General features: G+C 41.0%; 1 protein-coding gene and 1 long non-coding RNA gene across 2 annotated transcripts in view; both read right to left on the minus strand.

Moving 5' to 3' along the window:
* CCDC80 (coiled-coil domain containing 80) overlaps positions 1-5,352 on the minus strand; it is a 35,786-nt gene extending 30,434 nt beyond the window's left edge. The window contains exons 1-2 of the mRNA XM_061393117.1: positions 4,525-5,352; positions 2,208-4,108 (exon numbers count right to left, since the gene is read on the minus strand). Coding sequence (XP_061249101.1) covers positions 2,208-4,097 — 1,890 coding nt within the window. The 5' untranslated portion in view covers positions 4,098-4,108; positions 4,525-5,352. The remainder of the gene's footprint in view (positions 1-2,207; positions 4,109-4,524) is intronic.
* Positions 5,353-22,705: 17,353 nt separating this feature from the next.
* LOC133233732 (uncharacterized) overlaps positions 22,706-26,482 on the minus strand; it is a 48,038-nt gene continuing 44,261 nt past the window's right edge. Inside the window, exon 3 of the long non-coding RNA XR_009731834.1 lies at positions 22,706-26,161. This is a non-coding gene — a long non-coding RNA (uncharacterized LOC133233732). The remainder of the gene's footprint in view (positions 26,162-26,482) is intronic.

Here is a 26,482-nt window from a genome sequence, read left to right on the forward strand (position 1 = left end):
CTCACATGACATCAGCAGAAGCTGTTGTCTGAGTTTTCATTCGCTAGAAATTTATGATCAGGGATACTGTTAAAAGCAGAAAAGACCCAGCCGGGCTTTCAAATCCCTGACTAAGGGAGTGGAAAGAAATGAAAGGCATGACTAATATCAGGGATATAGTATGAAAACCCCTTTCTTCTGACTCATGAGCTAGAGGCAGTGGAAGTATTTGCCAGATGGGTGCACAATTACAATCCGGACATTTTACCCATGATTATTTCCCCCCTGGTTAAAACCTGACCACGCCGGACAAAGTTCCAGGTACTCAGAAAGAGACCAACAGAAAATGCTACTGATGATTTCTCATACCCCAAAGAGAGCAGTCTGCCTCCAACAGTTCTGTACCAGGTAGAATTCTACTCTAAAATCAGTGATTCTTCTGCTTTTGGCTGGAACATTCCCATTCAAACCTGTGTACTCTGGCAATAACCAAATAGTTGTTAAACTACTCTAATAGTCAGCCTATCCTCTGCTAACCTAAGTTTATATAGTTACTTTAAGGTTCTGGTTAGAAACGAGTACCAACATACAAAATATATATAACAAGACATACATACACACATGAATCTGTAGAATCAATCAAAATTTAGGTTTTGTTCTATTACAAAGATATACTAGATGGAACAGCTAAGAGAATTTGGGGACAAGCCCCATCCATGATAACTATCACAAGGGATTCTGCTCTGAATAACATTTCAAAGTGAGCACATTGAACTTTTTGAAACCCCTAAAAGATAAATGGGCACCAGAGTCACTTTGCTCAGATCATTAATCCAAATTTAGTTAGAAAAATGAAAAGACTCTCTAAGAGATGCCTTGAGAGATGAGCATCTATCTCTTTTGGCTGTGGGAATGCAGGGCATGGAGTCACCTTGTGTCTGCAGCAGGATAGATGCTGTCCTCACTGGCATGAGGCAGTTCCCTCCCAGCCAGCTAGCTGAGAGAACTATTCCTGACTCAGGTTACCCAGCATTAACTTACAGATCTATTTCTCTGAATTAACTACATCATGCCCTTTTCCTCCTAGTCAGCCTAGATTAAAATGCAGCATTAAGAAGCTAGGGGCAAAATCTTAGAAGGGCACTAAAATAAGGGCAAGGAGACACTGAGAAAAGATGAATCATTCCCATCGATGGTAAAAATTTCCCATACATTTAAGATGATGCTTATTCTTGCCCAAAGCCCTCTGGGGTCTGACTAGATTCTGGTGTCATTCTTTGGATGGTGGCAAGGAACGGCCAAAAGAGTTACTGAGATGGACCTGGGACTTGCTCAGTACCCAGGGCACTCAGAATCACAGGCAAAGTAGAAATAGGACCTCATGTCTCTTTTTTCACACACACACGCACACATTCTAGAGGCCCAGGAGAAACTGACATGACATCTTGACTCCAAATTCAGATATGCCTCTAAGGGATCAGAAAATGGAGCAATTAACCCAGCTTCCACACTTCATTCGTTTTGCTTCTTACTGGTAGTCGGGCAGTTGTGGGGGAGGCAGGCTTTAGGAGAAAAATTTTAGCTAGCTGGTTTTAAAAATATATTTGTGGGGCCAGACAAACAAGGACCCTTCCCCACTACCAGTCATACCCACTCCCCAACCAGGCTGCCACACTTTCCCCTTTGAGTCTCCCAATTGTTGATATAGATCTAACTGTTGATACAGACCTGCTATTTTCCCATACACATGCTTCTAGTTTTTAAGCTCATGCAGAAAGAAATCCTTTTCCTAAATTGTGACTGCCATCAATGCATTCCATTTTATTAATTCTTTTATTCTTCTTTGAACTTGGCAGAAGGGAGGTGTATCTAGAACTGTCCTGTGGAAGAGAGTCGTAAGAGGGGGATGGGTCTGGTGGGTTTGGAAGAAGTTGAGCACAGAAGAAGCTGAGTGCTTCCCTGGGCTGATGGCTAAGATCCCCCAGTCACCGACTGCTTAGGGCCATGGGTCTGTGTGGATAGAGAATAGAATATCTAAGTCATAGAATATCTAAGTCAAAAGAAGCTACTAGCCTGGCTGTCCTTCTTTGACAAACCTCCTGATCTTCCTGACAGATTACCTGTTTAGCCATAGCCTGCTATCCAATAATGTGATTTTAGAAAAATAACACTCCAAGTCCTAACACTGCCACAGCCTACAGAACAATACCAAGGAGAAGATTACTTACAAGCAGCCTTCGTTTGCCTTCAAAGGGCCCCAGTAGGTCGGTCACCAGCTTCCTGGGATTCTGAGTGAAGGGTTTTGTGGGTTTCAGGTGGCCATCCTGCTCTGTCCTCCCCACTTTTTTCTTCTTGTTCTTCTCTTTCTCCTGCCTACTCTTTTTCTCAGCCTTGTCCTTCTTCACTTGCTTTTCACTCTTGAGTAACTTGTCTGCTTTCTCACTCTTCACCTTTTTTTTCTTCTCCTTCTCGGGTTTCTCAAGTTTTTCGTGCTTTTTAGACTCCTTCGCTTTTTTGGGGGGCATATTTCCCCGCTGCAACTCTTCCTCCAGCTGAGAGGTGGTCGGCCGGCTGAGGTCATACTTATCCTCATACTCATTGCTAAGAATTTTGTCCTGGGCTTTCTTTTTGGGAGGTTTCCCCTTTGCTGGCTTGTGAGAACTTGGCACCACGTTGGGGTCCCGGGGGCCATGCTCCCGCCTGTCTGTGCGGTTGTCCCGGAAACGGCCCGCGCCGGCCCTGGTGCTGGGCTCGGAGATGGCGATGGAAGGGGCAGCTGTGAAGACCTCGAAGCTGGTGGCCTTGCTGGGCCTCCTAGTGGTCAGCGGCCTCTCCCTGGGCTGCTCCTTCCTGGGCGGAGGATAGAGATTCTCGGAGGCCACCGGCCCCTTGGCAGTGGTCACCTCGGCTGTTGCGGGGGACCTGTGGGGGGCTGAAGAAAGGTGCACTCGGGGGGTCCAAGGCCTCTGGGTGGTCGGAAAGGCCGTGGTGGTTGTGGGTCTTGCAGCTGCCGTCACCACCCGAGACGTGGCCCGCGTCACTGTTGTGACCGGAGCTGGAGGCAGCGTGGTGGCCCGTGGGGTTGGAGGAGGTGGGGGAGGGGCCCCCACAGTGGTGGCCGGTTTTCTCATCACCTTCACCCGACTCTCTCTGGTGGGTGGCACTTGGGCTCTCCTCTGCTCCTCTTTCCTCTTCTCACTGCCCAGGCCTGGCCTTCCTGCCTCTCCACCATTGTTCCCCTCCTCTACCACCTGGCCCTCGACTCCAGAGGCCTTACATTTTTGCACAAAACCCTTCTGCCTGATCTTCTCTATCCTGCGGATGGGGCCCTGGTCGATGATCTCATACATGGCCTCCAACCTGACCGGGTAAGGGTAGCGTTCCTCCACCTGCAGGGTCTTCTTCAACAGCACCATGCCGAACTTGCCCTTCTCCAGCTTCAAGAAGCTCATCAGCTTTGGGATGAGGCTGGGGTCCAAGGGCTGCTCCAGGACACGGCCCTCACTGGTGATCCTTCGCACCTTGCCTCCTTCCTCGCCTGCCTGGTGGAACAGCACGATCTGCTGGATGTGCCTCTCAGCCAGCTCACAATACACGTCGTCCTTCAGCAGGCTCATCATGAGCCGGTAGTAGCCTTCCGAGGCGTGTGGGGCCGAGATGACCCATACCCTGTTTTTCCCTGCAAAGCTGGCAAGGATGTTGGGAGAGCTGGACCCAGACGGGAAGCGCAACATTTTTGACCGAGCTGAGGACCCCTCATCTCGGACCATCTCACGGGGAGAGCTCCGAGCTCCTGGGCTCTGCTGAGTTCTTACTGGGGCCCCATGGATGCCCAGCGAGGCTGGCGGTGCGGTGGCATGAGCTACTCTCAATACCGGTATGCTCCTCCTTCTTTGGAGAGGCTGAAGGTTTGGTTTTTCCAGAGTGGTTCTCTCAATTCCCTGAGACCTCCCCGTGTGCCTCAGTAACCGAGCTGGCCTTCTGTTGACGGCGGAAACCAGAGGCACTTTCTGCCCTCCGCGGCTCCCTCTATTCATGGTCTGCCCGTGGGGTTCTGATCCACACACCAGCCACAATGCCAGCAGCATAGTAAAACTGGGTCCCATTCTCCATGTCATTGTGCAGTCCTCTTTGGGGAGACAGCAGGGTCAAAACACAGAAAGGGGAGGGCAGAGAGAGAGAAAAAAAAAAGAATCATTTAATTGCAAACAGAGCTGGGCATTATCTCTTTATCTATCTTTGCCAAGGAGAGGGGGAAGGGGTAGTTGGAGAAGAAGAAGGAGGGAGGTCAGAGAATGGAAAATCGGATGAGATCCTGTTGCTTTTAAGTCCCTGTAATTTGTCAGTGCTTAGCAGAGACAGTTTACATTAAGCAGGAAACTCAAATCAGTTCCCCATTCAGCATGCTTGCACTGTTTCAACTGTCTGATGCTCCAGAGAAAATGCACACTGAGCATATTAATTATGACAACATTCCTATTTCATTTCTTCAAATAAATGACAAAGAAACAAACACAGTAAAGACAGGCAGGATCACACACTTACATAGTGGCTCATGGAGATGGAATGCAGAGGTTTTAAACAGCAATCTGAAGTGTGCTCCCAGGACAGTTCCTAGATGAAATACTTTTCCTCCCAATTCTCTTTCTCCTTTGCAAGGCTGGCCGATACAAAGGGGTGTGCTGCAGCCCCAGCTCCTAGAGCCGCACACAGACCACCTCCTGTCCGGTCCTGAGGGCTGAACTTTCTTCTTTTCTTTCTGGCTGTGCTTTTTTACCTTCTTGACAAGTAGAATGAGGTGAAAGGAGCTGTCCTTTTAAGTCTTTGCATCTCCATTTGTCTGCAGCTTCTGCTCGGGCTGTGTGTCTGCGAATGCCAATCCCCCCCGGCCGGCCGACAGCGCTGGACGCCCCTTAAAGTGGAGTCCCAGCTATTTCTAAATCTCGCTCTTTCTCCTTTTCGAGTTCCAGGATCCTTCTTATCACCCTTTCCCCCACAGTCTGGCTTAGTCTCTTTGTTTCCGAGCGTAGAAGCACTGGGATTAATATGTTTTCCAGGCCGAGGGAAAACACAGGAATGTGATGTTGAAAAGGACTTTTTTCTTTTCCTTACGCTTCTCTCCTCCCTTTATTTCTTCCCACCTTTTCTCTCCTCTCTTCCTTCTTCTTTTTCTTCTTCCTCTTGCCTGGATTCAGTCCCAGAAATGCCAGGACAACCTCAGTTTTGATCCAAACCAAACTCAAACAACAGCAGCCACTGGAAATCAAGGAAACTTCACTAAGAATTTAACAGATCAGCAAAACACCGCCTCCTTCCCATTTCAGCATGGTGAGCGGTGAGCCTGGACTGGGAGGGAGAGAAGGGGCTGTTCTTTGGGTGGGGGTGTTGAAACACTGAACATCATCATAAATCACTTTGGAACAGGATGGCTGAGAACTTAACCCCTTCCCTACTGAGTCATCAGGACACTGTCCCTTCCTGTCTGTACACACACTGTGCTTGGGAAAGGGAAAATTCTCAGATTTCTACATCTGACTGCTTGGTTTTCCAGAGACAGATAGTCATTGGGGTCAGAGTGCTTGGCTGTACATATACAGACAGTAGATATATATTTATAGGTTTATGAATATATTTTTATCTCTTTCTCCCTGCTTCATGTGTTTCATTTGAGGTTGGAAATGCCGATGGAAAACATGGCTGGGTTGTTTTTATTTTATGCTAATTGGGGATCATATTACTGTATTCTTATTCCTAGTTTCTCCTTGGCATGAAAGGAAGCTGGTAAAAGGTTAGAAATGCAAGCAATGGCTGCTGTTCCCCTGAGATTGTGGTCAGCCATTACACAGGGAAAGGCCACTACGACCTCCAGTTCTGAGCTCTGGCTGTGGTAGGCTAAGAGCTTCCTCAGAGGGCACGAGTGTATGTACGTGTGTGTGTGTGTGTGTGTTGCAATATCTTGCACTCCAGAGGCTTCCAGTATCCAGAGGGCTTTAAACAATCCTTAGAAATAGCTATATTGGAGATACTGAAGCAGCCCTGTGGATCCACCTCACAGATCTGCCATGAGGAATCAGCTTTTAGCAGGGAAGGAAGGTGCCTCGGGTTATACAGATATTTCTTCCAGCCTCTCCAAGTGCATTCAGTCAGTATTAACTGCCCCAGACAGTGGCGAATCAGTGTTTTCAGGAGGCCTCTTGTAAGCTAGATCATGTTAATGTCTACCCTCTCTAGATAAAACCTGGTCCCTGGGTGTTCCTTTTCATCAGCACCATCTCTGACTGGTCATTTACTTTTCCTTCACATGAGCTCCCGGCACTGAATTGAAGATCTGTGGAGGGTTGAGTGTCAGGTTGTCAGTCCACAGCATGAAGACCTGGGGGGTGCCAAGGAGGAAGGGCCTTCTGTGGAGCCTTTCTGTTCTGGCCTTCTGTAAGTCCAGAACAAACATGGGCTTCAGGCAGAGATCTTCTGTCCCCTGAAGACAGAGATTTCCTTTCATGGGATTCACCTGTTAAGTTGATCAAATGCCTAGTGGTGAATTGCACAGTCCTAGAAGTCACATCATAATGTGTTCTACACAATCCCTTGCTGAGCCTCCTGTCTTCCTTCCTTTCTCTTCCTTTTGTCTTCTCTCTGCTAATAATAACTACCATTTATTGAGCATTTTCACATGAGGCTCTGGGCTTGGCACTTTCATATATGCTTTTATTTAACCCTCACAGCATCCCCAAGAGACAGGTGGGCTCATCTCCCATTTGCAGATGGGCAACCTGAGACTGAATGAATTTAGGCAATTGCTCACTGTCACACAAATGCTAAGAAGTGGCCCTGAAATTTGAACCCAGATGTAGAACTGTCTACAAAGCATTGGGTTATCCTGCCTCTTCCCCCTTTCATTTTCTTCTCACACCTTCTCTTTCTTCTTTTCCTTCAATTTGTTTTTGTTTCCTATATTCATAGAAAAGTCTCATTAATTTGTTCAACCAGAGAGCTTATAGTTTTAGAGTCCTACTTTCTAAAATAATTGTGTAGCAGTACTTTTTGCCTTTCTTAATAGCTCCTTAACATTCAGTTCAGTCCAGTCACTCAGTCGTATCCGACTCTTTGTGACCCCATGAACTGCAGCAAGCCAGGCCCCCTGTCCATCACCAACTCCTGGAGTCTACCCAAACCCATGTCCATCGAGTCGATGATGCCATCCAACCATCTCATCCTCTGTTGTCCCCTTCTCCTCCTGCCCTCAATCCCTCCTAGCATCAGGGTCTTTTCAAATGAGTCAGCTCTTCGCATCAGGTGGCCAAAGTATTGGAGTTTCAGCTTTAACATCAGTCCTTCCAGTGAACACCCAGGACTGATCTCCTTTAGGATGGACTGGTTGGATCTCCTTGCAGTCCAAGGGACTCTCAAGAGTCTTCTCCAAAACCACAGTTCAAAAACATCAATTCTTCAGCCCTCAGCTTTCTTTATAGTCCAACTCTCACATCCACACATGACCACTAGAAAAACCATAGCCTTGACTAGACAGACCTTTGTTGGCAAAGTAATGTCTCTGCTTTTTAATATGCTGTCTGCTGCTGCTGCTGTCACTTCAGTCGTGTCCGACTCTGTGCGACCCCATAGATGGCAGTCCACCAGGCTCCGCCGTCCCTGGGATTCTCCAGGCAAGATCACTGGAGTGAGTGGCCATTTCCTTCTCCAGTGCATGAAAGTGAAACGTGAAAGTGAAGTCGTTCAGTCGTGTCCGACTCTTAGCGACCCCATGGACTGCAGCCTACCAGACTCCTCTGTCCATGGGATTTTCCAGGCAAGAGTACTGGAGTGGGGTGCCATTGCCTTCTCCGAATATGCTGTCTAGGTTGGTCATAACTTTCCTTCCAAGGAGTACGCATCTTTTAATTTCGTGGCTGCAATCACCATCTGCAGTGATTTTGGAGCTCAGAAAAATACAGTCAGCCATTGTTTCTACTGTTTCCCATCTATTTGCCATGAAGTGGTGGGACTGGATGCCATGATCTTCGTTTTCTGAATATTGAGCTTTAAGCCAACTTTTTCAACTCTCTACTTTCACTTTCATCAAGAGGCTTTTGAGTTCCTCTTCGCTTTCTGCCATAAGGGTGGTGTCATCTGCATATCTGAGGCTATTGATATTTCTCCTGGCAATCTTGATTCCAGCTTGTGCTTCATCCAGCCCAGTGTTTCTCATGATGTACTCTGCATACAAGTTAAATAAGCAGGGTGACAATATACAGCCTTGACGTACTCCTTTTCCTATTTGGAACCAGTCTGTTGTTCCATGTCCAGTTCTAACTGTTGCTTCCTGATCTGCATACAGGCTTCTCAACAGACAGTTCAGGTGGTCTGGTATTCCTCTTTCAGAATTCAGGTCCTTAACATATTTTATCCTTTTTCTTTAATATCCCATAGCTTCTAGAAGCCTCCCAACGGTGTGCACAACATTCATCACCTATGCAATGTGTAGAGTTGAAACAAAACCACTTTAGGTTTATTTGACCTGTACTTAACCTTAAGGGGAAGCCAGCCCAACCCTGAGCTGTGTCTTCTGGACTCAGGCTTTCTTCTCTTCCCTTCGCGTCTATGAGCTTCTGCCACTAGATGGCGCGCTAAACACATATGCGAGAGAAGTACGCTCCAGGGACTCCCCAACGCCCCATAGCCCACAGCCACCCCACAGACACACTGGCAATGTGCAGCTTCTCCTGCCTGTTCAGGATATTTCAGCCTCAAAACCTAAAGCCTTTTCTAAGACTTCAGAAAAGCCTGTAAGGCAAGTTCTGGGAGCACAGGTCTGATAAGAGCTGTTAGGAAGCAAGTTAGCCTGTACTCCTTTCTGGAAAAGCCCTTAATAATACAGGATTTGTAATAAATCAATTTCTAGTCCATGATTTAAGAGCATCTCCTATCTAGATCTGTCCATTTTTTTCTGTAACCTAAAAAAGAAACACTAATGGCAGATAAAAAAAGGGAAAGAAAAGGGAGAGGTGGGGGGATTGATGTTGAGTCAGAGAAAGGTAAAAAGAAAAAAAATTCAAAACTAGATTTTAGAAATGCTAATTCACTGACAAGACCCTGCCTGACACTGGTAGCACAGTGATTTGGAAGGAGGGAAGGAAAGAATAAGCAAAACAGATTTGCTTTAGAGCTTCTGGGATGGGGGTGATTATTTGATGAAAATGTGAGTAAGTGGAAGGAGGCTTCCAGAAGAGGATGCACTACCTGATGGGAACCAAGGCTTCAGTGACCTCAGACCAAGACTCAGCAAGATATCCTTTCCCAGGCACCCAAGAGAAACTTTGATTTCTAGCCTAGTTGGTTCCCTACACAGAGTAACACCTGATGGACCTTACCGACTAGATTCATTGCATTATTCCATTGCCTGAAAAAACCATTTGCTTAAGAGGAAACCAGAAAAAAATTAAAGAAGAAAAAAACTTGTAAACTCTTCAGTGTGGTCTTGAAGGGAAACCACCTCTCCCACTCTGTGATAACCTATACCCTCAGCAGGAAGAATAACAGAGCCATTTTTTCACATTTTCATGACAGAGACACAAAACAATATTCACACTGAGGATAATGCTGTGTGCTTTTCCTTTCCATTTGTAACTGTAACTAATGTTCAGTCTTCAGCCACATTTATGTCTTCATGAATGAAAATGAACCCTTCTCAGGATTCACATTTTTTAGTATTTGTAAGACATTCTTTGTAGCATTCTTTGGTTTGTGTAGGACAAACTAAAGAAAAAAAATGACACAGTCGAGGGGAAAGCCCACAATGACCATGAACTCAGCCCAGAGAAATTCTGAGAAAGGGTAATCCCCACAAAGAAACACTCTGAAATCATCTCTGAAATGTCAACAAGCTCACAGGTTTAATCTGAAGTTAGGTATACATATACTTCCTTAAAAAATAAATGGTGGCCAAAACTATTGGGAAGAATAGTTTTAATTTTTTAAAAAATTCACTTAGTTCTGATTACTTTCAGAGATTTGGAGGGGGGGGGGCTTGAAGACTTTTATTTTCTGGATGGGAAGTTGTTTAATTAAGAAAATGTTGAAGTCTTAATTATAGTAAATTGAAGGGTTTTTTTTCCCCCCTCACAGTAGAGATTAAGGAACTTTGTGAATGACTTAATGGCTCTTTTGAAATCTTTAATGCTTACATTTTATATCTTTAACCACTCAACTTGATGCTTGAAGGTTTAGTTGTGAATTGGGAGGGGGTGAACTATACTGAGTTCGAGGTTAACTATTGGCTATTTCATGCATACAAAAGTTTATTTCAATCAGGTTTCAAGAGACAATTCTGAATATGTTGCTCTCCATGCCTTTAGGTATAGCCCAGTAAAGAGCAGTGATCCAATGTCTTTCTCCCTTCTTTCAACCTTTCTCTCAAATGTTTGTCAAGAGTGCAGACTTCATACCAAGAATGAGAGAGTACCAGGCAGTCTTTTCTCTTAAGGAGCCCACAGCCCATTGGAGAAGATAAACAAGTATTAGTCAATTATACTGTCTGCAGCAGTACTGCCAACTTTCTCTTCATGTAAAAATTCAGTGCATGACTATGGCTTCGTTCCTATTGAAGACTTTGCCTCTTTGATTCACGGGGCAGGCTCTATTGTGAAAGAGGCTTCCCGTGGCAGCCACTATGTGGCACCCAGAAAACTTGCCTGGTTTATTCCATCAGTTCTAAAGTCCACTAGAGTCTACAAGAGTCCAAGATACTCTGTCTGGAAGGCTGTGCTGGATTGCCTGACAGGTCTTTAATTCTCATTGTCCCAGTTCCCATCTTGGCTCTGTCTCTGGCATCTGCCCTGCTAGGATTGCCCTGTCTCTCACTCATTTCTCCGTACTGACCTGGCACTTCAGGTTTCAGTCATCACTCAGGACATCACCTCACTCACATGAGAAGGGGTTGACCATGAGGATGGCAATTCATTCATTCAACATTTATTCAATGCCAGGCGTTGTTCTAGTCACTGGGGATACAGCAACAAACACTCCCTGATTTCATGGAGCTTCTGTGCCAGTAATAGAAATCAGACAAGAATATATGAATAAATATGCAAACCTAGACATGTGCTTGAAAGAGATTTTTAAGAGGGAAGGGAGTGAAAGGTGATGAAGAGAAGGAGGCCATTTTTTATTGGGTTAGCCAAAAGGTTCATTTGGTTAATGAATACATTGCTCAATAAAGTTCTTGGTGAAAATGAAAATTGTATTCAGTTCATTCTGCAACGTGCAGGCCCTGTAACTATCTCTTCCACAGAGTTTCGCCAGAAACTCCAATAGGAATCTCTTTCCTTTCTCTAAGAAGATATTCAGTACAGCATCACTTTTCTGAACTTTCCGTCCTTAAAATATGGATTCTTGTCCTTCCAAGCAGATCTTTAATCTTCTGAGAACATAGAATAGCCTTATATTTATTTTGCATCATTCCTAACACCCTGCATATAGTTAAGGGGAAAAGTATTATAAATCTATACCAATCAAATGCAGTTATAAGAAGCAATGACAAGATACCAGAACACAACCCAAGTACAACCTAACACTTTAAAGAAGGAAAGAAAAGAAAAAAAAAAAAAAATCCACTGTTAATGAACCAGAGCATTTCTTTATCTTGATTAAATAATAATATTAGAAATAAAAGATGTAGCATTGTAAACCATTAAAATTAAAACTTATACCTGTATTGAGTTGTGAAATTGTGACATTGAGGCATAACATTTTATGTAACAATATAAATCTCTTATTCATTCATTTATTCAAAAATCACTTATAGAGCACCTTTTATGTATTGGGCTTTATTTCAGTATTAGGAATACAGCAACAGACAGAAGTCTCTCCTCTCATAGAACTTACATTCTGTTAGTGAGAGATAAGCACTCTAAAGAAAAGCAATGAAGGGAAAAGCAATAGTGAATGAAGAAAGGTACCATTTAAGATGGGGTGATCAGACATGGTCAGGGGCTAGTTTCATCAAGTGGTTTTATGCTGTATGTCAAAGAATCAGGCATGCCTTCAATGTCGATCATCAATTCTTCAACCTTTGATGCTGGAGTTGAGTTTTAGTCATATTCTCTAGGAGCTAAGTCTGTTGAATGAGGTGGATGATCAAATTTATAATTCTGGTTGGGGTCAAAATAATAAAAGACCATGAAGTAACAAGTTTCTGGCACAATTCACTAACTGGCTTTGCAGGAAATATGAAAAAGGAATTTTAAAAATTCTCTGAATGTCTGGCATAGAATAAGGTCTTATTATGTGTTTCAATGAATGAATAATTGGTACATCATTATCTACAGTCTCCCAAGATGACTACATTGAAGTCAATGATATTAATTTGAACTCTAGTTTTTTTTAAGTCACATTCATTTGTGACTTAAAATCACATTTCAAAAATCTCTGTTTAAAAATGGTATTGTTCTAACTTAAATGCTTTTAACCAAAATCTGTTACAAAAATTCCAGAATGAAGTTCAAATATAAAGTGGTCTTCAAAGCAAGTTAAAAAGCTCAAAGTAGAATTCCTTCTGAATATGTTAACAGGTAACATTCCAAAGTTTTAAATAATATTTTTACTTAAAAGTTAAGTATGGGAAATAAAAATATGTGGTCCCCTTTACAAATAATTTGTGATGGTGGATTTTGGCAGAAGCCTTGGCATTAACTATTGGGAAAATTCAGTCAGCACAAATAAATGTTAGTGAGTAACTGCATCAAAATTAGAGGAGCAGCTTAGATTGAAAAAAATCCTGATTAGAGAACTGTTTCCATGCTTGGAGATTTCACTCATTCATTGGATAAGATTTGTTTTGCCTTTGAGAAAAGAGCACAAAATTTGCAGCCAAACAAACCTAAGACTGGAGTCCTCATTTCACTGTTCACTAGCTGTGTGACATGGGTAAGGTGTCACCCTCTCTGAACTATTTTGTAGTTTCTTCATCTACAAAAATGTGAATATTTTTTTAAATAAAAATAATAGGATTCAAGTTTTTCTAAAGATTATTTTATTAGAGTGCTTCATGGTTCAAATAATAGTAAGTTTACTGCTAACTGCTGTAAATGACAGGAACTTTGTCAGCTCACAACAATAAAACATCCTGAAGTAGGGGAAGATTATTGGTTGATTTGCTTCAAAAGTTCTAAGTCTTTTTTATTTATTGTGGTAAAATACACACAACTCTTGGCATTTCAGTGATTTTAAGTGTAGAGTTTGACAGCATTAACTACATTCATGTTGTTATGCAACCATCACCATTGTCCACCTGCTAAACTTCCCAAATTGAATTTCTGTACTTATTAAACAATAACTGCTTGTTCCTCCTTTTTCTCAGTCCCAGGTAACCACAATTCTACTTTCTGTCTCTATGAATCTATCTCTATTGAGAATGGCTATTTTTAATGTATGAAATATGGCTAATACCGGCTCAATGGTGGGAGAAATGGTGTTCACACCAGAGCAGTCATAAACTCAATCTTCCAGCCTATGGCAAAAGGCAAGTGAAACAACATGGGCAGGAGCTAAAGGGCCAGACAGAGGTGCTAAGCATCAAACATAAAGAAGAATGACTATGCATTGGATGGAGATTCACTTATTATGTATTTTGTGCCAATCTGTCATGAAATCAGAAGCCAGAGCAGTGTTTACACTTTATGTCTTCTGTTGGCTCTCATTTCTAAGGCTGTAATAGTCTTCCAACTGGTTTTCTGGTCACCAGACTCATCCTTTCCAATCCATCCTCCAAATGATTGTCACTCTCATTGTCTTCGAACATTGATGCTTCATTCCTGCTGCAAATTCCTCAATAGTAAGCAGAGAACTTCAGAGAAGGAAAGCTCAAAGTTCCCCTGGCCTAGAAGTGAGATGGGAAAGTTGACATCGACGCTAGCAGTAACGATGGAAACCTGGTGATGCTGTGAAGCTGGATTAAGTTGAAAGGAGGAATGAGACGGTATGCCTACAATGTTATACCCAAGTGGGGATCAGCACCCTGAGCTTGCCTCCTGCAAAGAAGATTTTGAACTTTAACCAACAGATGAATATGGTGTAGAAGATGCCTTGAGGAACAAGAAAAATGTGTGGACTCAAAGCCACATTCTTCAAGAAAAAACTACTTGATTGTTTGAGTATTAGCAGCACAGAATTCACTGGAACTATCAAACCCCCTAGAGATACATCTCACAGGGTACATAGAAAAAAGAACACCACCATATTTGAAGGAAAAGCAGAGCCCAGAGCCTCTGTTTCCAATTAAAAGCAGCTCATTTGTATAATTTGGAAATTGAAGAGCACTGATTTCATTAATTATGGGTCTTAACAACTTGGCTATTAGAAAATTTGCCTGAGTGTAAACTTGGAATAAGATGAAAAGAATTTATTTTCACCACAGTGGACCTAAATTAACCCAGTTATATTTGAAACTTAGAAAAAGGAAAAAGGCAGAAAAAGAAGATTGTGGTTTTAATTTTATTTTTATAAATAAAATAATTTATGTTATTTTTAAAAGAAAGATTGTGACTTTATTTTTAATTTAAGATCTATCAAGATAGAAGAACATTGTAATGTATATGCACTATTCATGGTGAGCTAGTATGTCTAAATTTTCAAGATTTCTGTATGTGATTATAAACAGAAATATAGCATCAAGCAATATTTTAAATCCAGAATTATCTTTAAGAAGTTTTTTAAATGTTTACTTATTTTTAAAATTTTTTATTTTTTTAAACTATGAAAGTTTGATAACACATTTACAGGAGACTTGAAAAATAAACAAGGTTACATATAGCTCCACACTATATATTATAATTATTTTTTAAGTAAATTAAAATTTTTAGTAGGAATTTTGATATCAAACTCTCAAAAATTAACAGAATGAATATATTGAGAAATAGAAGGATATGGTAGACCTGAAAAGCTGAACTGAAAAGACCTGAACTGTGAACCAATTCAACATAATTAAGATTTATACAATTTTCACACAACAATAGGATAAAAATTCTATTCTAGTTCCCACAGACTATAAACTAGGAGACACTGGAACACATCCAAGGACATAAAACAATGTGCACAGATTTCATGGTCTAAAGGTATTGAAATTGTACAGTCTCTTCTCTTATCCCTGTGAAATTATGTTAGAAATCAATATCGAAAGATATTTGAAAACAACGCACATATTTTCAAGTGCAATGTGACATTTGCCAAAAGAAATCTTTGACTTAGCCATCAAAATAATATTTATTTATTTATTTGGCTGCTCTGGGTCTTAGTTGCGGTGCACGATATCTCTAGTTATGGCAAGCAAACTATCAGTTGCAGCATATGGGATCTAGTTCCCCACCCGGCCAGGGATTGAACCTAGGCCCCTTGCATTGGGAGCAAGGAATCAAAGCCACTGGACCACCAGAGAAGTCCCTTAAGAAGTATTTTACTTGTAAAATAAACATTTTATTATGTGTAGATGAACGATATTCACCAGTTTATTGAAAGGACACCAGTACTTAGTGAGATATCTGAAATTACCTGTTTCACCGATATAGTGACAATCTGACTGATGCTTAAAAGAATGAATTTCTTTCTTATGTTTTCAACTGCAGTGGAGCCAGTTAAAATGTTCACCCAACTATTCAAACTCGATTTACCCCAATGGAAAAATAACCCAATTGATCTTTGTCCCTCCCTTTTCCCTACTGTGGTTTTCCAGCATCCTGACAGCTGTACTTACATGTGCTCAAATACTAGATAACATTTCAGCTTGCTAAGAAAAATATGTTATAAATATCAGAGCTGTTAAAAGATGAAGAAAGATGCGTGGGGAAGCAGGAAACTCCCTGTTGGAGAAGATGTTAAAATAGGGATTCCTTAGCAGAGAATTTAAGCATTAGATGAGTTGCTAACTCAGGTGAAAGTTTAGCCTTAAAGACTGTAGGAGTCTATGGTTACTATGATTACTATATATGAATTGATGAATTTCTCTGGATTCTTTATGAAAAAAAATTTACATGAACTAGATTATCAGAGTTTTCATCTAAATGCACAAAGTAGAGAAGCAAGCGTCATCATAACAGAGAAATATTTACTAGCGGATTGTCCACTTACAAAGTTAATTTCCAAACATTTTTTATCCATGTAACAACTTTGCCATCAATTAACAACTTTATCTAGCTATAAATGGTGAACAATTGCTGAAATTACATGCAGAGATATTAACAAATAGAAATGACAGGAGAAAGTCAACAAGAATGAAAATATGATTGGAATCTCAAGTGAAAGTTTACAGATTACAGTAAGTCTTTCAGAATATCACTTAAGCCATTGAATAAGCTTAAAAATGTGATCCTCATAGGAGCCATGCTGTAAAAGTCCAACTGTGAAGTGATGAATACTAGGTCATGTTACATAGTCTTGTGGGAAAATCTTACTCTCCCCCAAATCAACAGGCGAGTGTAGGGAGTTCGCTGGTGGCATAGTGGTTAGGATTCTGGGCTTCTACTGGGGGAACTGAGATCCCACAAACTGTGTGGTGTGGCAAAAAAGAAAAGAAAAGAAAAACAAAAGAATTTAGTGTGCATTTGCAATTATAACTCAATTTGTTAAGTTTAAAACAAACTTCTTATTTTCCTATCAGATTTCAAGATAAGGTTGCAAACAAACTTTAAATTATTTGCTATGACAGTACCTGTTGTGATAGATTGACTTTAATGGCTTTTTCTCAGGATTAAATTTTTGTGGAGTAACACAAACCTTCTGTACTCTCACAAAGAGCCCCTCTAAATGATCTGAAAATAAACATGTAAAACAAGATGCATTGTACTAATAATTTTTAAGAAAGTATTTAAACAAATCCACAGAAAAAATAGCAAATGTATGTCAACCTCAAAGAAAAAGTCTAAGTCTGTTCTGTCTGAAAATTCTTTGGAAATTGAAGATGCATGCATGCATCCTAAGTTGCTTCAGTCATGTCCAACTCTTTGCAACCCTATGGACTATAACCTGCCAGGATTCTCTGTCCATGGGATTCTCCAGGCAAGAATATAGGAGTGGGTTGCTATGCCCTCCTCCAGGGGAATCTTCCTGACCCAGGGATCAAACTCAGATCTCTTATGTTTCCTGCATTGGCCAATGGATTCTTTATCACTAGTGCCACCTGGGAAACTGAAGATAATTCCATTAATTATTTACACTGAAAATAGTTTATTCAAGGCCTGAAGCATCCCCTCAGATGTCAGTCATTTAATGCAATTATGCATGACTATGGGTCATATTTTTAGGTGATTCAGCATATCTACACTCAGATATGTGAAACTACTGCACTCAATATGCCAACAAATTTGGAAAACTCAGCAGTGGCCACAGGACTGGAAAAGGTCAGCTTTCATTCCAATCCCAAAGAAAGGCAATGCCAAAGAATGCTCAAACTACTGCACAATTGCACTCATCTCACATGCTAGCAAAATAATGATCAAAATTCTCCAAGTCAGGCTTCAACAGTACATGAACCATGAACTTCCAGATGTTCAAGCTGGTTTTAGAAAAGGCAGAGGAACCAGAGATCAAATTGCCAACATCTGTTGGATCATTGAAAAAGCAAGAGAGTTCCAGAAAAACATCTATTTCTACTTTATTGACTGTGCCAAAGCCTTTGACTGTGAGGATCACAACAAACTGTGGAAAATTCTTAAAGAGATGGGAATACCAGACTACTTGACCTGCCTCCTGAGAAATCTGTATGCAGGTCAGGAAGCAACAGTTAGAACTGGACATGGAACAAAAGACTGGTTCCAAATCAGGAAAGGAGTACGTCAAGGCTGTATATTGTCACCCTGCTTATTTAACTTATATGCAGAATACATCATGCAAAATGCCAGGCAGGATGAATCACAAGCTGGAATCAAGATTGCCAGGAGAAATATCAATAACCTCAGATACATTAGATGACACCATTCTAATGGCAGAAAGTGAAGAACTAAAGAGCCTCTTGATGAAAGTGAAAGAGGAGAGTGAAAAAGTTGGCTTAAAGTTCAACATTCAGAAAACTAAGATCATAGCATCTGGTCCCATCACTTCATGGCAAATACATGGGGAAACAATGGAAATAGTGAGAGACTTTATTTTTGGGGGCTCCAGTATCACTGCAGATGGTGACTGCAGCCATGAAATTAAAAGATGCTTGCTCCTTGGAATAAAAGTTATGACCAACCTGGACAGCATATTAAAAAGCAGAGACATTACTTTGCCAACAAAAGTCTGTCTAGTCAAAACTATGGTTTTTCCAGTAGTCATGTATGGATGTGAGAGTTGGACTATAAAGAAAGGTGAACACCAAAGAATTGAAGATTTTGAACTGCGGTGTTGGAGAAGACTCTTGAGAGTCCCTTGGATTGCAAGGAGATCTAACCAGTCAATCTTAAAGGAAATCAGTCCTGAATATTCTTTGGAAGGACTGATGCTGAAGCTGAAACTCCAGTACTTTGGCCACCTGATGCGAAGAACTGACTCATTTGAAAAGACCCTGATGCTGGGAAAGATTGAAGGCGGGAGGAGAAGGGGACGACAGAGGATGAGATGGTTGGATGGCATCACCAACTCAATGGACATGAGTCTGAGCAAGCTCCAGGAGTTGGTGAAGGACAGGGAAGCCTGGTGTGATGCAATCCATGGGGTCAAAAAGAGTCAGACACGACTGAGTGACTGAACTGAACTGAAGGTCTCTCCCACCTCTGCCTCTGACCTCTGCTCCTTGACCCTGTCTTGGCCTCTTGACCTACCTCTAGTGTTTTGGGGTCCAGTATCAGTCTGAGTGCCTTCTAGAGTTAATTTCTGCTCCCACAATCCTCACATGTATGTTGACCTAAATAAAGAAGTAAACTGAGTCAAACTCAAAAAATGAGTTTGCTTGGAAATAGCAAAGTAATTGCAATTGGGATATGCAAATTGCAACAAGCTACAGGTGAGTCAAGTGAGGCTGTGTTATAGGCAGCGGATGTTGAGGTGAGAGTTCAGTTAGAGTCAGTTAAAATAAAAAACAAGTGAGAGGACTTCCCTGGTATTACAGTGGGTAAGAATCCATGTGCCAATGCAGAGGCACCGGTTTGATGTCTGGTGCAGGAAGGTTCCACATGCCACAGAACAAATAAGCCCATGCACTATGACTACTGAAGCCTGCAAGCTCTAGGGCCTATGAGCCACAGTTACTGAACCCTAAGCTGCAGTTACTGAAGCTCTCAAGTCTAGAGCCTGTGCTCCACTAGAGAAGCCTCAGCAATGAGAAGCCTGTGTACTGCGATGAAGAGTAGCTCACCACAGCGAGAGAAAGCCCTAGCATAGCAACGAAGACCCAGCACAACCAAAAATAAATACATATAAATAAATTCTAAAACAAACGAAAAACAAGTGAAGATCAGCCTTGAAAACTTTCTGAGCAGACAAAATCAGTCTAGCCACACAAAGCTCAATTCAACCCACTTTGTGAGATCCGACATGACCTGACTCACCTCTCATTTGTGCTTTTGACAAAACTTCTTAAGGTTGTTATGAGACAACCTCTGACCAACCCCCATCATATCAGAGAATTCTAACACCATCAGTTCTCTGTAAATCAGGGGTTTATTGTAATTAGACTCTTAGTCCTTATGTTTTGTCTTCCTTGAGGGCATGTGTGTGAGATTTTCTTTATATTTTCCAGTTCTAGTTTAGATTAAATTCTTCTATGGGTATTACCTAGGGTTCTTAAAGTAAATATATCTCTACCCCAGAGTTCCATCTTAACAGTAAATTATTAAGATAGACTGTTTTGGCCAGTCAAAATTTCTAGTTTACTGGAAGCCAATTTGGTTCCTCCCTAGTCACAGAATAATGCCCTGGAGAGAGTTAGGAAGGTCAGAAATCCTGGCACAGAGGTGGATGTTTAGGTCTTCTCCTAATTGAGCTAGGAAGACTTTGGAGGAAGATTCAGATAAGACAGAGCCTCAAATGTAGACAAGAGCCCAAAGATCAATCCAAACAGCATTTCTTGACCTTTCTGGCACCTTCCTTTCTCTTTACAGAACTCATGATCTCACATGATGACCATAAATACATTGGCTTTTGGGCCAAGGCAGCACAGTGCAATTTTGGAAGAAGGACCCTAAGGTAGCATTCTCCTCGATGGCAGTTTTTCACTTATTTGCTCATCACTGCAAGAAAGAACTTAACCTCTGGCTGCCTCCCTTTACAGTATTACACAATCCATTCTTCACTGAGGGCCCAACCCTAGTTGCTGGTTGCTTAATTGGATGAAGAGAATTTTAAATATTGGACTTTAAATTTTTAAAAGGCTTATCTGTGTGGCTTAGTGTCATTTCCCTCTATGTAGGTAAATTCATTCCAAATGTGTTGATTTAACATGATGACTTTTACATGAAGTAATAGGATAAAGTCTTCAGCCACCTATCTTGCTCCTACTTAGTTCTCCTTGTTTTAGGAATAGGAAACCCAGTCCCCTGTTTCCCCTGGCTCTAAATAAACCCAGAGCAATCCCTGAAAGCTCCTCTGTGGGACATACCAAGACAGTGTCTCACACTCTGTGGAGCTCATCATGGAAACGAGACGTAGATTAGAAACATGTAGACCCTTCTCTGTGTCTGTCTTCCAGACACCCTGTGAGGGCTGGCAAAAGTGTTCTTATTCTCCAAATATTCACTGGCAATGAATTTGTGTAATAAAATTATGTTTGGGGTTCGTAGTTGGTTCTTTTAAATGAACATCTGTTATTCTCTTTCAGTCGAAAGTTTCTGAACACTGGGCAGGGCAACTTGGCTTCCTCCACCACCTCTGCAGAGTGACAAATGGAGCCTGTCGGCTGTCAGCTGCCTGTTGATTGGTTGACCAGTCATCATTGTCTCCCACAGCTGTTTTGCCTCTGAGAGGTTGGAGTGTGGGGAGGGAGGAAGTCAGGGTCAGCTTGTTCTGTGCATGTAGCCCATGGGAGTTCCAGGAGTAGGAATATTTCATTAAACTGCTCTGATCAGCCATTATTGGACGATGTGTGGGTGAAGCAGGCAGAGGACTTGTATTTTTTGGAATGGTGGGTCATAGCAGTTTTGTTTTCAGAGCAATTGTTTTTACCTCTTGGTGTCTCTCTTCCCTTTGTCTATGGTACAGATTTTAGATAATGTGACCTGTGCAAGGCAAATGAGAGATGTAATTACAGAGTGCTTTATTTTCACCAAACACATATGTGCTTTGGATCTACCTTATGAGTTCCAGAGTAGTCAGAAAAGGAAGCTTATTTTCTTTATGCTTCAGCACCAGCAAATATTGGGTTGGCCCAAAAGTTCATTCGGGTTTTTCCACTACATCTTATGGGAAACCTGAACGAATTTATTGGCCATTGGCCAACCCAATTCAAAAATACTTCAAGTTCCCCAGACCACTCCAACTGTGCTAGCTTCAGGACTCTGGCTTTCAAGAGGACCAACAGAGAAGACCTCAAAAGCTGTTTCCCCAGAGCCTTAAGTAAAATCCTAGCAGCCGTGGTAAAGATCCATTTGATACACTGATGATGTTTCTCTCCCCTATGTCTATGGTACAGATTTTAGGTAATGTGGCCTGTGCTAAGTCAAATGAGAGATGTTATTACAAAGAGTGCTTCATTCGTATACATTTGACATACTGTTGTAGGATGATTACTCTTCCAACTCACAGCTCCAGTCATTTTACAGTCTTACTCAAACTCCGTTAATAGCTTGCAGCTGTCAACAATACAAGTCACACTCTTTCACCCTGCATTTCGAGTCTGCTAGGATCTGATCTCGGAGAAGGAAATGGCAACCCACTCCAGGACTCTTGCCTGGAAAATCCCATGGACGAAGGAGCCTGGTAGGCTGCAGTCCATGGGGTCGCTAAGGGTCTGACATAACTGAGCGACTTCACTTTCACTTTTCACTTTCATGCATTGGAGAAGGAAATGGCAACCCACTCCAGTGTTCTTGCCTGGAGAATCCCAGGGATGGGGGAGCCTGGTGGGCTATCGTCTATGGGGTCTCAAAGAGTCGGACACGACTGAATTGACAGCAGCAGCAGCAGCAGGATCTGATCTCAAACTTTTTGTCCAATTTCTTCTTGCCAACTACTGCCATTAGCACCTTCATTTTTTATATATAATTTTTTTAAAATTAGTTTTTATTGGAGTATAGTTAATTTACAATATTGTGTTAATTTTTCTTGTACAGCAAAGTGAATCAGCTGTATGTTTACATTTATCTCCTTTCTTTTGGGATTTCTTTCCCATTTAGGTCACCACAGAGCATTGAGTAGAGTTCCCTGTGCTATACAGTAGATTCTTGCTAGTTATTTATTTTATACATAGTAGTGTATATATGTCAATCCAAAAATCCCAATTCATCCCATCCCCTCTTCTCCCCTTAGTATCCTTATCCATATGTTTGTTCTCCATATCTGTCTCTATTTTTGTTTGGCAGATAAGATCACCTATACCATTTTTCTGGATTCTGCATATATGCATGAATATACAATATCTGTTTTTCCCTCTCTGACCTACTTCATTCTGTATGACAGTCTCTGCTGCTGCTGCTGCTAAGTCGCTTCAGTCGTGTCCGACTCTGTGCGACCCCATAGATGGCAGCCCACCAGGTTTCCCCATCCCTGGGATTCTCCAGGCAAGAACACTGGAGTGGGTTGCCATTTCCTTCTCCAATGCAGGAAAGTGAAAAGTGAAAGTGAAGTCGCTCAGTCGTGTCCGACTCTTTGAACCCCCATGGACTGCAGCCTACCAGGCTCCTCTACCCATGGGATTTTCCAGGCAAGAGTACTGGAGTGGGTTGCCATTGCCTTCTCCCTGACAGTCTCTAGGTCCATCCATATCTCTGCAAATGGCACAATTTTATTCTTTTTTGGCTGAGTAATGTTCTACTGCACATATGTTCCACATCTTCTTTATTCATTCCTCTCTTGATGGACATTTAGGTTGCTTCCCTGTCCTGGTTATTGTAAATAGTGCTGCAATGAATACTGGGTGCATTATCTTTTTGAATTATGGTTTTCTCTAGTTATATGCCCAGGACTGGGATTGTTGAATCATATGGTAGGTCCATTTTTAGTTTTTTAAGACACCTCCATACTGTTCCCTGTAGCGCCTTCTTCAATCTAGTCAAAATGCACTACATACAGTTTCTTTGTTACCCCTTGATGATCTCCTTCTATACTTTGTTTATTCTTCTGGCTGATCTCCTCAAGACCATGTGGCGCCTGTCAAGTCCAAATGCACCTGCTGCACAGAGTCTTCCCAGCTGAGTCCACTTCTGCCTCTTCCAAATATCCAGTGACTCACCCTTCCCTCTCTCAAAGCTCCTTGAGTACTGTATGTCTGGACAACTGGCTCACAGTGCCCAGTTGTGCTACCTCCCTCCATAGGAGCAGGAAGAACGTGCATACAGCTATTCTTTCTACTTTCCCTAGGGCCTTGCAATTACTACATACTTGATCATTTTTAATTACAAATATAGCAATAGAGATTTGTAGAAAGCTTTAAAGTTTACTTAATTGATTCACTTTACAAAGTTGATTCACTTTACAAAGTTGATTCACTTAATTCATTGAATTCTTATAAGTGAAAGTAGAAAGCACAGGTGTTCCCTTTACTATAAATGAGAAGGGAAAGAGAATTAATTTTTAGTCAGAATTAACTTTTACCTATTTATCAAACTATTTATGACCTTCTTAATGTCTGCCTCTTCTGCCATATTTTTAAGCTCCATGAGAGCTGAATCATGACTGTTTTTCACTGTTGTATTTCCAATGCCTGACACATTGCTGGATATAGTGTAAAAGCTCATTGAACATAGCTGAATGAATGAATGAGTGATGATGAGACAAGCAGTGGGCTAAATGTTCTGTATGAACTATTTTACTCTCAGAGCAGGCATCATCTGTATCTCACAGGCAAGGAAATTAAGTCTCCAAGGCACACAGAGTTTATGTGTTAGCTAGAATTGAAACCCAGATCGAATGATTATAGATATTATGCGTTTATCATCACACCATCAGCGACTTTAAGTTGTCTTTCTTCTGTTGTTGTCATTTTTTCCCCTTTAATTGTTTTATAATTCTATTTTTAAAAAATAAATTTCAAGAATTACTTTAACTCTTAAACATTTAGCTCTGTTAATTACCAACAGTTACAAAATACTGGATAGTATATTAGTCACTATTGCAAAATTCAACAGTATCATTGAGGGTACATGACAGTGCATCCTTGAAAGGGAGGAAACAATTTTTTACAGATTTCTCTGCCTCTGTAGTTTCCTGCTTTTGAACTAAAAATGAAATATAATTAAATTCCTATCACAATTTATTTTCTCCTAAGTGATCTAGAGGAATATGCAGAGTTACATTTTGATAGTTGTCACTGAAGAAAGGAAATGAACATATAATGAGCAATCGCTTCATGCCAGGACTTTGTTTAGGTCAATTCTTGATGAGGTAAGTATTATTATCTCCTTTATTTTATGAAGAAAGACAGTATTGCTTTTATTTCTAAGCACAGTTTATTTTCATATCTATTCAAATAAAAGATTGAATTTATCATTGAATTGTCCAACTATCCTGCTTTCTCTCTGTTTAAAATTTGGTGAAAGATTTTCTTCTGATTAAACAACATTTTTCATACTTAAAGTCAAAAGAGGAAGCTTGAAATTTGTATTTTTTTCAGTCTTCTTTCATAGCGTTTTAATACTGTGGTTAAGTCGTTGGGCTCAAAATTTTGTGTTTGATTAACACAAGCATGCAGAAATGGAATTAAGTAATGTCTGATGATAATGATGATGATGACAATGATTTAATGTGTTTGTTTTCTTTTTGTCATAAGATCTACATATTTCTCTTTAACTTCTCAACATACATTTGAGAAGCCAAGTCTAAAACTACTTGCTTTGAAAGGTAAACTATTTCAGCATTATTTCTAAGAGAGAATTGAGTTTATTTATATTTTACAAATCTGTGTTAATCTACCTTTACTATCTAATTTGCATCTTTAATATTTAGTATGTGTCCCGAGTAAACCAGAATTGAAAGAGACACGTGTATCCCTCATTGCAGCACTGTTTACAATAGCCAGGACATGGAAGCAATCTAGATGTCCATCAGCAGACAAATGGATAAGAAAGCTGTGGTACATATACACAATGGAATATTACACAGCTATTAAAAATAATGCATTTGAATCAGTTCTAATGAGGTGGATGAAACTAGAGCCTATTATACAGAGTGAAGTAAGTCAGAAAGAAAAACACCAATACAGTATACTAACGCATATATATGGAATTTAGAAAGATGATAACAATGACCCTATATGCGAGACAGCAAAAGAGACACAGATGTAAAGAACAGTCTTTTGGACTCTGTGGGAGAAGGCGAGGATGGGATGATTTGAGAGAATAGCATTGAAACATGTATATTATCATATGAGAAATAGATCATCAGTCCAGATTCAATGTATGAGACAGGGTGCTCAGGGCTGGTGTACTGGGATGATCCAGAGGGATGGGATGGGGAGGGAGGTGGGAAGGGGGTTCAGGATGGGGAACATATGTACACCCATGGCTGATTCATGTCAATGTATGGCAAAAACCACTACAATATTGTAAAGTAATTAGCTTCCAATTAAAATAAATTAATTAATTAAAAAATATTTAGTATGTGTCTTTAGTCACAGAAACTAAATGTGTTCTGCTCTGCTTTTGTGCAGACCTTAATTACTAAACTGCTGGTAAGCAGTTAGTTTTCACAAAGTATATTTGATCAAAAGACTATAAAGGCAAAGCTTTATTCTCTGACACCAGTCCCATGAGCCTGGTTGGCTTCCACAGCATGTTCTTATCATCGTGATACGGATTTAAGAAAACTTTTAGAAACATGGCAGATTAGCAACATCTAATCATTCCTGGATGGAGCCTACTCTCAAAGGCAATCCAAAACTGACATTACAGAGAATCTTTTGTAGAAATTTCTATTTTCATGGTTATTCTTGCAGTGCAAAATGTTTATATGAACTGAAATTCTTCAAAGTGACTGTTGAAAGGATATCATCTCATGTCTTCTTACTGATGTCTTCATTGTCTCACCTCAAATTTATGGACCTTTTATATTCAGGGATCCTTGAAAGAAACATCTGCGAAGGGAATTTGGGACATTGAAACGCCAACTGTAAAAAAATAAAAATGTACCTTCTAAACAGAGTTTTCTAAATGATTGCCTCAATTAAATAGAAACAAACGTTCCTTTTCTGATGGTAGGAAAGTAATCTTTTCTTTGATGGGCCCCTATATCCGCACACATAACTGCAGAGCTCCAGGTCAGTTCTGCAGAGTTCCCAGGTTCAGAGTGATAAACATCCTTCAAGAACAATAAGGGAAGGGAAGGTCCTTGCAAGTGCCTCTAGAGCCCTGTCCATCATCTTGCTGTCTCTGCCTGCATGTGATGAGCACCATTT

The sequence above is a fragment of the Bos javanicus genome, chromosome 1 (assembly GCF_032452875.1).
Source record: "Bos javanicus breed banteng chromosome 1, ARS-OSU_banteng_1.0, whole genome shotgun sequence".
Lineage (NCBI taxonomy): Eukaryota > Metazoa > Chordata > Mammalia > Artiodactyla > Bovidae > Bos > Bos javanicus.